This window comes from Ischnura elegans, chromosome 5 (genome assembly GCF_921293095.1).
Source record: "Ischnura elegans chromosome 5, ioIscEleg1.1, whole genome shotgun sequence".
NCBI lineage: Eukaryota > Metazoa > Arthropoda > Insecta > Odonata > Coenagrionidae > Ischnura > Ischnura elegans.
Window position 1 is genome coordinate 37,707,557 of NC_060250.1, and position 13,225 is coordinate 37,720,781.

Genomic DNA, 13,225 nt, shown 5'->3' on the forward strand with positions numbered 1-13,225 from the left:
AAATGTATACATTAGTCTTTTTTCTTGAAAGATCTTGAACTTAATCTGAGTTAAATGTGATAAAAAAATTTTGTAGGCCATCTATTAAGGATCCATTATAGCTAAATTATAGGTATGTTTCAAGGTCTGACAGGACGTGTGGTGTTGAATCTTAGCCCTTCAGAAAGTCGGTTGCAATTTATCCTTTTGTCTGGTGGACTACATTGGAAAGATTTTAGTATTTCAAATTTCTTGCATTGAATTAATTAAGTAAGGTTGTCGATTTTGTTATATTTTGTGATGGGGTATGAAGATTCAACCTATCTGCAATAATGCATAGATGTTCCCTTAACAAAATATGTATTCTTATTTTTCCTCGAATATGATCAGGTACTTGTGTGTTATTTGTGTTAATTTATGAAGGGTAAGAAAACTATATACCTATGTACTCATACTGTGTATGTACCAACGTACCATATTTTCCTTCTTTTCTCAGAGGGAGTTATAATACCCAGCGTTATGAACATACATTGATATTGTGGTTTTGATTTTTAAAATTTGTCCGTGTATTTTGTCAGCATATTGCAGGGTTTTAAATGACTTGTTTTGTTTTTTAACATGATAAATTGACAATATTTTCATTTTTATAGTCCGATTGACAATATTTTTCAGTAAAGAAACTTTAATACCGTATAAGCGCGTGTAAGAGGCGCACCTTTTTTCCCCAGATATTGCAGCCGAAAATGGGGGTGCGCCTCTTACACAAACTTCCTATCTTCCCCCCCTCCCCTTCACCGGTTGCAAGTTCAAGGGGAACTGAGTGGCCTTGGTTTTCAGCGTGAGTCAGTCATCTGAAACCCTGGGTCAAAATCAAGCGGCAGGCAGGGGAGTTTCTCCCTTAGTGACGTATTTTTAAAATGCTCCTGTTTGAATTTCTTGCAAGCATCGCGCCGTCACGTCGGTACCCCTGAGGTGAACATTGAAAAGATCGCGCGGGGTGATTCGCTGCGGAGCGCGCGCTAAATTTATTGCCACGAGTGGGCATCCCGCGGCATTTATACTGCATATAGTAATATTGGTGTCAAAACCTGCGGTTGAAAAAATTCGAACGAGTGTGCTCATTGTTGGACTTAATGGTGGATAGAAGAAATCGGAAATGCTTATAAGTGAAGAGCGCTGAAGGAGAGGTCGAGGGGAAGAGAGCTCCCTCCCCTCCGTATTTAAAGCTACGAGCGAAGGAGCAAGGGAAGAACACGTCCGATCTTGCATGTGACGTCGTTGCCTTTAAAGCGGAGGGGCGAAGGCGCAGCAATGTGATATACGCAGTTTGCGTTGCCTGAGTTTCCAGTCCGTCTCGTCTTGTTTGAATGCGCTTATGCTACGCTTGTTTCTTCCGAAATTGTGCTGTTTGGACTATGTTGAATATTAGTAGCCTTATTTTAGCTATAAATCTTTGTGTCAATCAATTAGAGCTCAAAAAACTTAAATGCTGTAAGATATACGTCGCGTTAGGTCTAATTCTTTTTAGAACCTCGTGCGTGTCATACAATTGCTGAAAGATATCGAGATATCTTCGAGCTCAGAAGGTGACTCACGTAGCATTTGACCTCCAGAAACTCGGGGAATGGAACCTGGTAGACCGAAAAAGGTCAGTTGGTGGAATGGGGTAGGGATGAAACACGTTTCCATTGTTCCCCTGTAACTTGATATTTTCCTGTGGAGTCTCGGAAAGGAAAAAAACGGCAGAGGCATTAGCTGATGGAGAGCCGAGTGTAGTTCCGTTAGGCCCCTTGCACACACACCGATTTTGGACGGCCGGTAAAATATTGGCCGATATTTTACCGGCGAAGCGATGCTTGCACACACGCCGGATTTTTACCGGTCAAACGATACGTTGCTAAGTTTTTGAGCCGGCGTCGGCGATCCACAGTGACAATAGCCGGCAGCTAACCGGCATTTTGCCGGTGCCGGCGTGTGGTCGGTACGTGTGCAAGCTCCAATGCTCTCCCATTGTTCACTATTGGAATGTGGACGGCCGATATTTTACCGGCCGTCCAAAATCGGTGCGTGTGCAAGGGGCCTTAAATCTACGGCGTGGTTATTATCCTACGGCGCTGAGATTGCCCCGATTGTTGTTCAATCTCTTGGGAAAGCTCATGCCATTTGCCTGTCGTGTTTTGCCTTAAAATTTTCCACGGCTGCAATTCTATTGCAATACTCCTGCGAGAGCTTTTAAACAAAATTGTTCGTGAGTAGGACAAGCAACGTAGAGCGATGGCGTATGCAAAGAGAGGATCGGAACTCTTTCTACTCCCTCTAATGCCGCTATTACCGCCGCAGTTATCAAAATTTCCTCTTTCAAATAGTACTGAAAGAGGACATTTCGATAACTGTCGAAATTCCAGGCATACGTCTGCAACACCGCACGATAGGATAAAAAAAAATGTCGCAAAATTTTTTTTCTTTATAGCTTCGATCCTCAAAATAGCGGTGCGCCTCTTACACAAGCTTATACGGTATTTATGAATAGTGGCATTAAAACATCTGCATGCCTGTAACATTCCTGTTTTTCAATTATTAGAGTACTCAATACAACATTAACAGAAGTCACCTTTGCATGTATTTAACAATATGCTGCAATTGTGTGCCTTTTTATGGAAATTTTGCTGCATATGTCTTGAAGAAGCCATTCTTAATAGTCAATGCTGCAGAGGTCATGCCATAAAAGTGATGAGGCTAATTACATTCACTTGCATTTTATGTATTTCTGTATAAATCTTTATTGTTTTCAAAATTGTATTTCATTTTCACTTATTGATCAATAACTAAATGAGAGTGGTGTATCAAAGAGATCTGGAAGTAACGTGATTATACAATATAAGATGACTTTAATTGTAAACTTACTTAAATGATCTCAGGAATGCTTCATTAATGCATAACACATCACTTGATTCTAATTGATTTTTTAGCCATCTAATTAATGAAAAGGGCACATAATTAGCATATTTAATATTAATGCCATTAAACATCTCTGATTGCAGTTTCTTTACCTTAAAATACAATCACTCTGACTGAAGATGAGTATTTCGTTTTTTTTTTTGTAGAAATTGCATATAAGTTTTTTTTGTATTTTTTATACTGGAGCATTTAGGTATTTTATTGGATTATTAAAACAAAGATTACATCAAGAGGATTTGTTACTATCCCTAGTTTTACTAATTGTGATAGGAATATATTATCTTTTCTTATGTGTGAAACAATATTGAAAATATTTAAAGGCATGTCTAAGCATACTAAAAAAAAGCTATTATAATAGGTACCATTAAGTGAAAATGTGCTGGGGGAAGGTCTGGTTGGACATGCATTTACTTGCTTGGGTTTAAATTTATATATTATTCAAAGAAATACCCTCAGGCTGGCTAATGACCTACCTTAGGTCACCTCGATGTGCACTAGGATCCTGGTTAGGGGAAATGATTCTTTGTCTGTGGAATGTTTGCGCATATATTGATAATTTGCAATGGTAGCAGTAATGTATCAGAACTTTGTGGTTTTAGAATTAACCGAATAAAAACAGGTCGTATTTTCTGTTCTTGCCTTCATACAGGTGGGTTGTGTAAATTTTTGTGTCTATTTGTGTTGTCTTAGTACCCTCGTCAAACCGGGCTTTTAAAAATTCAATTGTAAAAGAGTTCTGTTAGGGGTTTTGAGATCTACAAATTGTGTAAATATCAAAACTGCATGCATAAATCCACTAATCCTAACACCAAATCAAATCATTTTTTCTGATTCTACATGTGTGTTTTCTTTAAATATGTGGTAGTTTTCCAAATAAATATCATTATTGCATTAGCTATTCTTAGAAATATGTGCTAACTATTTTTGTTATGTAATTTAGTCAAAATTCATCAGTAGAATTTTTTCTTGCGTAAACTCTCTTAAATTGTTTCGCATTTCGTTAGTCTGTAGTATGGTTTTAAAATCATGCATATATTTATTTTTTATGGAATATAAAGTGCATATAATCCCAAATTTGTAATTAATGCTAGTAAAACACAATAAATTTTTATATGTATTTCATACCAGTGCAATTAGTTTTAAAACAAGTATTTTCATATGCCTTTATATTATGTATATATTCCTAATATTTTCTTCATCCACATATTAATTATATGTATGTATTTCACTGATTTGCTTCTCTTTTATCTCAGGAAAAGGAGCAGTCCAAGTGCTGCATATCTTCCATTTCAAACCCTTATGGTGCGGTTGATTGATTTCTTGGTGATGAGGAAGTCGTTCTTTGAGCACCTTAGCAGAAGGGGAATACATGTAAGTTTATTTCTGTCACATCTCAAAAGTCGCATGTTTGTGTTGTGTATGAAAACTATGATTTTATGGATGTCCTGGTATTCCCCTCCTCCCTTTCACCCGACCCACGTGCCGCTAACCTCCTCCCCCCTTCTTTTGGAGACAATGTGAGTATGGAAATCCAAAATTCTCTCCATACTCCTACACCCATTCCCCACCTCTTTGGACAAACTCCACCCCAGGGAATTCCACCCCTGCCCCTATCCTCAGACCGTTGCGTTTCTGTGATTTAAAAAAATAATTTTTGTGTGTGAATGTTTATTCTCTTTGTGACTGTCTTCTGTGCATCCGTACCAGACGATGACGTGCCACGTCAAAACCTAGGTTGTGCATTAAATATTGATGTGGAATAACAAAGTTTAATTTACTTTTCATCATGTCAAGTATAATCCATAAAGGTACGCTGAAACAACTTCAGTAGACTCTCCTTAATACGAACAACGTTATTATGAAGTTCTTGTTATTACGAAGCAAATCGTTGGTCCCGACGAAAAGGCCTATCCAAGCTATAGTAAAGGAAACGTTATTGTGAAATTTTCGTTTTTACGAAAAAACGAACCTCAGTCCCGGTCCCGGCGGCTATAAAATGAACTTTATCACGAAGTTCCACGCACAATCAACGGCATTTAGGTGGATATTCACTACGCTAAGTTATAATAATCGCGCCGCATTTAAGTTCTTCTCGTGAACTGTGCCCAAGAGCGTCAATTATGGTTCTTTCTTCAGTGTACACGCTACATCATATAATAAGTTTCATTCCTGTGGAGCTATGGTGACCCACTCGTAACCGCTCGTAAATTGGACATACAGTTAGTCCTCTTCCTACGCACATTCGATTTACGAATTTTCAGAGATATGAGCATTCAAAATTTTCAAATTTCGAATTTGGCACCTTTCGATTTGGCCGACACTTCGCGGTTTGGCTTGGCGTAGAGGAACTCTCACTTTGGGCACAATCTGAACAAAGTATCATTGAATCCGGTGTGAATTTAGGTATTGTTCAGCGTTTCGCCCGTTCATCCTTACCGCGAAGAGTGATTTTTTCGGCTCCGGCTGCGTCGCACGCCCAGCTAGATCAGTTCGTGATATCGTGAGCTAGAGTACGATTGTGATGCAGCGTTGCATTTTGTAGGATAACCGTACTTCTCAATGCAATTTCATACAGTCCGGCCGGCGAGAGTCGCCCGATGACGGCACAATAGGAGGGGCGGATAACCCTACGCCACCATGGTTTACAGCCAATCGCTGTCCTTCAAACGCACCCTCGCCTTGTCTTAAAACGTTGTCAACTGCATAAGGCGCACCGCGGCGTCCCTTCCGCATCCTTTCTTCGCGGAACCCTTTGTAGGCGTTTCCCTTTCTTAGCTGGCAACCTTGCCCCTACCCCGACCTAGACCATTCTGTGTGTCATCGGACAACTCTCGGCGGCCATACTGTAGGTTTATTAACTTAGGAACAAGGTCTTGGTACGCATCCAGTTCGAATACCGGACTTACTGCATTCGGGAAGATGTCAACCCTCGATTGCGTCGTGCCGCATTCTTCTGTTGAGAAACTGGAACGAATTTTCCTGTTTAAACATATTTCTGCGTAATTTAATCGTGTTTATAAAACACTGTTTTTTCCGATGATTCCTAAAAGAAACGTTGATACGAACTTCGTTATTACGAACCTCCGGTTTTTTCGAAATAAGGAGAGTCCACTGTAATTATTACTGCCAGTTCAGTGGTGATTAATTGAAAGGGATTCAGTTTTTGAAAATTTATTATTGATTGTGTGATTTAATGATTTCAACTGAAATAGTTACCCTCTGTTGACTCTTTAGTCACCTACACTTTTCAAGTTCTCATAATTTTTCTCCTGTAGTGGTTGCAACTGTAGTAAATCTCATACATACTTACTCGTGATGATATGCAGTGAGTCCTCGTTTAACGTCACTTACCGTTCCTGAAAAATTTGACGATAAACGAAATGACGTTAATCGAAACATAATATCCCATAGGAAACAATGTTTAAAGTGAATATTGGCTCCTAGATCTCACAATTCCTATGCGAAAAAATTTTAGTGCATCATTTATGGGGCATTTTTTACGATGGGATTGCCAAACTATGGCATAAATACGAATTCCTGTCTTCATCGACGACAATAGCAGCAGTGACGTAAATCCTTCTCCATTTTTGTATCTTCCCGCATTTGCTTTTCGGCTTCGCTATGGTGGTTGCCCGGGCGAGCGTCGCCTGGGGCATCATCATCGCTGAAACATCGTCGCAGTTACAGGAACCAAAATTATTGTGAACACGGCGAAAGAAGTGACGACAAAAACTCAGAGTTCTACACAGAAAAATTCCTTGAAATAACTTTTCAGGTTCCTGAAAACCATTATGTCAAGTAAAACCTTGCGCACCTACCTAAGGATTCTTTTTGCAGAAAATTTGCTTAAACCGTTATCGCAATTGACTATAAACACACCGTTTTACACTTCGTTTAGACTGACTGTATTACCGCCTGCAAAACAAACAACATGCCGCTTCGCATTTTTTCTCGCGCGAAATTTAAAAGACTTGACGTTATCACGAAGCGAAGGTGCGATAAACGAATGGCGATCTCAAAATTTTCGTGATGTTATCGTGAAATGACATTAAACGGGGTGACGTAGAACGAGGACTCACTGTAAATGTAGCTTGTTAAAATATGTCACGTGGCATTGATGATGTTATATGCTTGTTCATTTACTAGGGAGAGAGGAGAGGAGGGCATTTTTATGGGCATTAATTCTGTGTCAAAAAGTGTTGGAGTAAGGAGGCTTGGAAATTCAAAACATAAGATGTTGCGGTAGTTTAAAGCTCCGTATCTTTTATTGTGTTACTGTCATGAAATTTGTGCTTCATTACCTACTCATAATTGTTGGTTCTTCATATCAAGTTAGATTTTGATAAGGTTAAGATAAGATGTTTGTCATTTTAAAATGGTGTATATTCTTCATTGTAAGCCAACATTTTCTATTTTGTTAGTGTTATATAGCTCCATTGCTAAGACATTATCACCTTTACTAAATGATGAGGTACTCCTACTAAGTTATTAACTTACAGCATGTGGCTGAAATTTGAAAATTTGTTAACAACCCTGGTGTATCTAGCTGTGACAGAAGTTTAAGAGCTCCCCAATGTCACCTGCTGGATTCTTCAGCAGTATTGAAGGAAACTGTCAGCATATAAATTGATTGTTTTGCTAAAAATTTTTTATGAATGTATCCCAAATATTAAAAATAAGAAAATGCATTTACTTTCTTTCGTAAAAGCGCCCTTGTGTTGGAATTATATCTTCCATAAATTTGTTTTTCTTCTAATTTCAGACTTATTTGTGGGTTCTCAACTATGAAGATGAATTCAAGGCTGCATTTGAAATGGGAGTCACTGGAGTCATGACGGATTACCCTACTAAGTTGAAGAAATTTCTTGTTGAAAATCCTCAGTATGACTGATTGGATATTATAGGAGGGGGTAGAGAGAGTGTATTCCAAGTATGAGAATCAGTGATAAGATGGAGATTTGTCTTGAGTAAATCAAAATAATTTTTGCCATAGTCGTCCTCCAAGGAATGAATCAGTAGTAAAGTTTTTTTGCCATGAAGCTGTAATTATGGGTGAATCTCTCCATGCACTGGATTGATCTGTGCCAAAAATGAAGGTGATTTGCTGCTCTGGCCATAAAGAGACCAACTTTATTAGTAGGCTTGTCAGTAGATAATCAGTGTGTCACCAGAATATTATATGTCCTTGTTATTTGCGCATTTGTTTTATCTGGCGTAAAATATATTTTTCAGTTTTATAATTCTTTGTTGAGCAGTTTCAAACTTTTTTTGGCTGTGTACATTCTTGTTTGAATGCATTTATGTCCAGCATAGTGATAGCAACAGTTCCTCATGTGATAAGATCTGCACTGATATTACTTTTAGCCCTTGAAATATATTTTTCTAGGGAAGCCAATTATATGTTACTTATAGTATTTAATTATTGTTGATTTGTTACTAGATTTTATTGAAAATTTCAGGTGATCATTGTTTACAAGATATTGAATGAAATGTGATAGGTACTTATGTTAAGTATTTTGCATCTTTGTGAATAAATCCGGCCAATTTTTGAGGATCAGCAAAATAAATTTTTGCAATAGTTGTAATGTTGAAATGTTTTGGAGAGAGCATGAAAAGCAATAGTTATGAGAGTTAAAAATTTCCTTAAAAATTAAAATATTTTCCTGATAAAATTGTGTTTATGTAGCACTTTTTGAGTTTGAGTGATGTTCATTCTGGCCTCCTCTACTTATAATGTTGTTTAAAAAAATATGATTCATAATATATTTCATTTCACATATTTGTTAAAATCCTACTAGATAACTGCACAAAAACCTAAACAAATTAGCACAGATGGCTGTTCTAGAATAATATTATTTTAACTGTATGTTGTATGTTTGAATTGTGCTGTAATTTTGTTCAATACAGTTGTTTTGCTTTCATGAAAATATTTTATCTGTCTCACCTTGGTAGTGAATTCTAGCAATTTGAGAAAATTGTTATGCTATAGTTATTACAGTGCCTTGTGTTTTTACCTCAATGATAAATATTTTTCAAGGTCAAGTCTTATCATGAGGTTGGACTAACCTCAAAAGGAACCCTGTACTGAGAGTGGGGCTTAGAACATGCAGGCTTGTGGAAATGGGATTGCCAAAGTGGGACAGGTTTTATTCATTCCATCATTTTGATGAGAATGCATTTGAATTATGCCGAGGTAGAGAAAAGATAAGTTTAACCCTTTTGCTGCTGTGTATGTACCTATACCATTTTTCTGAACTGATGGCGGCTGGGTGGAAAATAGCAAGTAGCCAATCAGAAGCGCTGCTCCTTCCGCCTCTCCCTTCCCCTCCAACCCCTTCCCTTTTCCGCTCCGCTCCCCTCCATCCGGCCAACCGGCGTTGCCAGCCTGGAGAGTAACGGTACTTTCGGGGGCGGCGGAAGATTCTCGGATGAACGCTGAGCTATTCAATTTGGCAACACTGCTAGCTGGAGAGCGATCTGCACTGCACGGAGTTCGGAGAGAGACTGCGGGCTCCTATACACTTTCTACTATCGCTCTCCTGTGATTGGCTAGAAGAGTGGGTGGGTTTCGAGTGCGCTCAAGGTCAGCCGCCATCAGTTCAGAAAAATGGTATAGTAAGATGGTATGGTAGGCTGCTGTGAACATACCTTTAATCGTCCTCCCTGTATCGTGCTGTGGACTAACTTCCCCTTTTCCGAACCCTCACTTTTTCTGGGAGGGATTGTCTTATCCCCAGACCATTAGTGAGTCATACTTTTTCCCTGTTTATTTCATACTTTTACTATTTTAGATAGCTATTACTATGAAGTAAAAGAGTTTATTGTCCCATGTACATACTAAGTCCTTCACTTTTCCCTTGCATCTGATGAGTAGCTTTATAGTGTGTGTGCTGCTGTTAAAGGGTTAACCATGGCATGACACATAGTTGGGCTCTGATCAAAGGATACCTGCTTTAATTGACTTCCTTAATCAGATTCCTTAAGGTTTAATGAATTCTTTTTACACCTCCAAAATAAAATCCTCTTGACTTGAAGTGGGCCCAAGGAAAGAAATGTCTCAATGAAAGGAACGTTTTGGGTTGTAGAAATATTATGAGTGTGAGCTGAGTATGCTTGCTAGAGTGTTAGGCTCGCATTAATTTCCAGGTTACTGAGGCTGAATCATGGAAAATACTGTTATCAGACTAAAGTGGACAGTGCAGCAGTCTGCCTTCTGGCATAGAAAGCCCTAGGTAGGTGGTTTGATTCCCAGTCTATGGTAATTTTTTTCCTTCAGCAATTAGCGTGAATTTTTACCTCCATTCTCAACAGAGGTACAAAATTAATGGAGCATAATATTGCTAGGAAAATTGTTTGCGTAAAACATAGAAATCCTTTGAAGGGCCAGATGACGGGAAGCATTGACTGGGAAAAAAAGGCATTAGGGAAGGGGTAAACTCAAAAGAAGTTGATGCTAAAAATAAATCCTTGCACTGGTAATTAAAAAAATACTACTACATGTGCACATAATTATCTTCAAATTCGAAATAAAGGTAGGTTCTGAGATGATTAAGGGATAATAACGGCTGGCAAGAGAAGATTTATTTTTACTTCTTGGAATAGGGTAGTTTCCTTCATCAAAGAAAACGAAAGGCATTGATTGCGATTCGTTACCCACCATTAGTGTATTCATAATACACAAATTATTTGGTTTTTGAAATACCGGTTTAGACGAATGGCAAGGGTCAAATTTTATCCTCATTTGAAAAAGGCCAGATTGGCGCCCATGCGATTCCACTCCACGTGACGTCACAGGGACCTAGTTTCTACACGAGAGGATAGGAGTTATACATCGTCTGAGGTTACCAATGCATGCATGAGGCACAGAGCTCAGGGAAACATGTCTTAATAATCACCTACTAAAACTGGCTAAGGTCGGAAAGTTTTCTTCGTTTGATAAGGTATTAATAAACCCTTTTAAGCCAAGCGCTACCTTTCAGCAAGGTACTCAGCTACCCGCTGGCAGCCTACGACGTATCAGCGCTAAGCCTCGCCTCAAGGTCACCTCACCGGGCGGGAGGGGGAACCAGAAATACGACGTACGGAGATATTTCCCGGCATTCATACTTGAGCGTCGCGTTTTCGCGCGCTTGAAAATTTTCACTTTTCATTTAATCGCGAAAAATAGATATTGTCATTTAAAAATCTAAAAGCGTGAAATACGTACTCCAGGAGTAATAATCTTTCGATTAAGGCAATAAAAAAATAATAGGAAACCACCCTATTTAGATTACAGAGGAAGCTTGGCCTGAAAAAAATTGTAAAAACAGTGCCCACTTCTGAAAAAGAAAGCCATGGAATTAAGAGATTAAAGGACTATTTGCTCTTTTGAAAATGGTAACAAACAATATAAAGAAGCTGTACCACATGACTGGAGGCTAGAGGTAACGCATACTTGGTTGACGATTTCTTCAGATTCAGGAGGTTGGAATCAACTCTGGATCTCCTTGATGGCTAATAAAGATGTTCACCACCAGATCACTTTCAAACTGTAAGTTGAGATAGAGAATGAAATTTCAGGAGAAGTGTTTTTTCTCTAGTGCCGAATGAGCTTTAGTTTCGAGATGATATTGATAGAAAGTACTAAACATAAAAACACCAAGAATTACCCAGCCTGAAATACAACAATATGGCAATATAATGGCAGCATAGCCCCTTCTGTGATATTCCTTTAGCCCACATCAAAGGAAATAGTCTCTGCAAATGTGGATGGGGTTATATTAGCATATTGTTATGTCTCAATAAGTTGTGTAATTTTGGATCACTTGTGTAACAAGGCACTGGTAAATGCCAGGTCAAACTCATGCAGTCTAATCTCTCACCCTACTGCATATTTTAATTTTTTTGTAGGTATTCTCGTGCATATTAAAGGGTGGTGTCCAAATGGCTCCTGCCACATTCCTCCAAGAGGTTGCTTGATGGATAGTAAGTTGATATGGGCATGGAGAAGGTTGGATGGATGAAGAGAAATGGAAACGAGGAAGTACTAGACTTACTGAGTGAGGAGAGGATTAAGAGGGTGTGATTATGATGTATACTTAATAATGGAGTGGAGCAGGGATGTAGCCAGGAATTAAGGCTGGGGGGAGGGAGGGTTTAGGTGCAAGTTATACCGGGGTGTGTGGGGGTATGGAATACCCACCAGGATAAGTGGTATGTGCGACATTAAAAAATTGCGGGATTTTAAGATAAATGGTGAGTTTTACGGCTTTCTGAGGGATATTTTATTAATCCTTACACTATTCTGTTAGTAATATCAATCCAATTAAGTAAAATGGATTAAACTTAAATTCCTCTGAGCTCTGGGGGGGTTTTATCCCCCAAAACCCCCCCAGACACTGGTCGCTTTGCCACTGGAGTGGAGATCCTGGCTACTTAGGTTATAAGAAGCATGTTGGGCAAGCAGGAAGGGGAAGAAAAGGGCACTGGCTTTTGGGTAGAATGAAGTGTTAAGTTAGCAGCGAGGCTAAGAAGAAAATGCCTCGAGGGCATTTGGACCTGTGTGGTGATTTGTTAAACTGTTTGTTTTGCGTTCCATATGTAAACCTACCCTGTAGAAATGAGGCCAGAAAACTTAAATTGAAGGGGAATTAATTGGGTGCGGAGGTGATGAATTTGGTGCAATCTCACTACTGTACCACGAAAATTTCAAAGGGAGGGGGAGATGACAGGGGTTTAGATCTCCAGATGCCGACTTGCAAAAAATATGGGGTGGGCCCAAACCGGGGATCTTGCCCCGGGAAATTTTATAAGTAGTAAGTGTTAAGTTTTTTAAGCATTTTAGGAGAGTCTTATGATCTACATTAGAACTCTGATAACTCGAATCTCGATATCTGGGCACCCTGGGGAAAATAGACAAGCCAGACACATTTTTTCCTCACACCCATTAGGCATTTTTGAGGGGGCTCGGGCCCCCTCATACCCCATTGAGTCGGCTCCACTGCTCCAGACCCAGGTATTTCCATGACCCATGGCTATGGCCTTAGCTTTGGATTATATCAATGTGATAAAAAAAGGCCGAAGAGTCCGGCCTCATCATTTCATTGATTAATACTTATACTAATTAACTTGCAAAATGAATGTGCCCTCTTCCCGTAATAATGCCACAAGGAAATCTTTCTCTACATCACATGAAATGATAAGCCAATAAGAAGTCACTAATTTTAGCCGACAGACTGGCATAAACTTAAATGAATACTCGAAGTGTTATGCACCGTCATTAGCCTTGAAGAAAGTAGTCTCATGCGTC

The 13,225-nt window shown here is 39.0% G+C and overlaps 1 protein-coding gene across 1 annotated transcript in view; it reads left to right on the forward strand.

The window, feature by feature from the left end:
• The window catches only part of LOC124158742 (lysophospholipase D GDPD1-like), a 35,135-nt gene extending 26,271 nt beyond the window's left edge, over positions 1-8,864 (forward strand). The window contains exons 6-7 of the mRNA XM_046534011.1: positions 4,191-4,308; positions 7,700-8,864. Coding sequence (XP_046389967.1) covers positions 4,191-4,308; positions 7,700-7,828 — 247 coding nt within the window. The 3' untranslated portion in view covers positions 7,829-8,864. The remainder of the gene's footprint in view (positions 1-4,190; positions 4,309-7,699) is intronic.
• Positions 8,865-13,225: the final 4,361 nt, after the last annotated feature.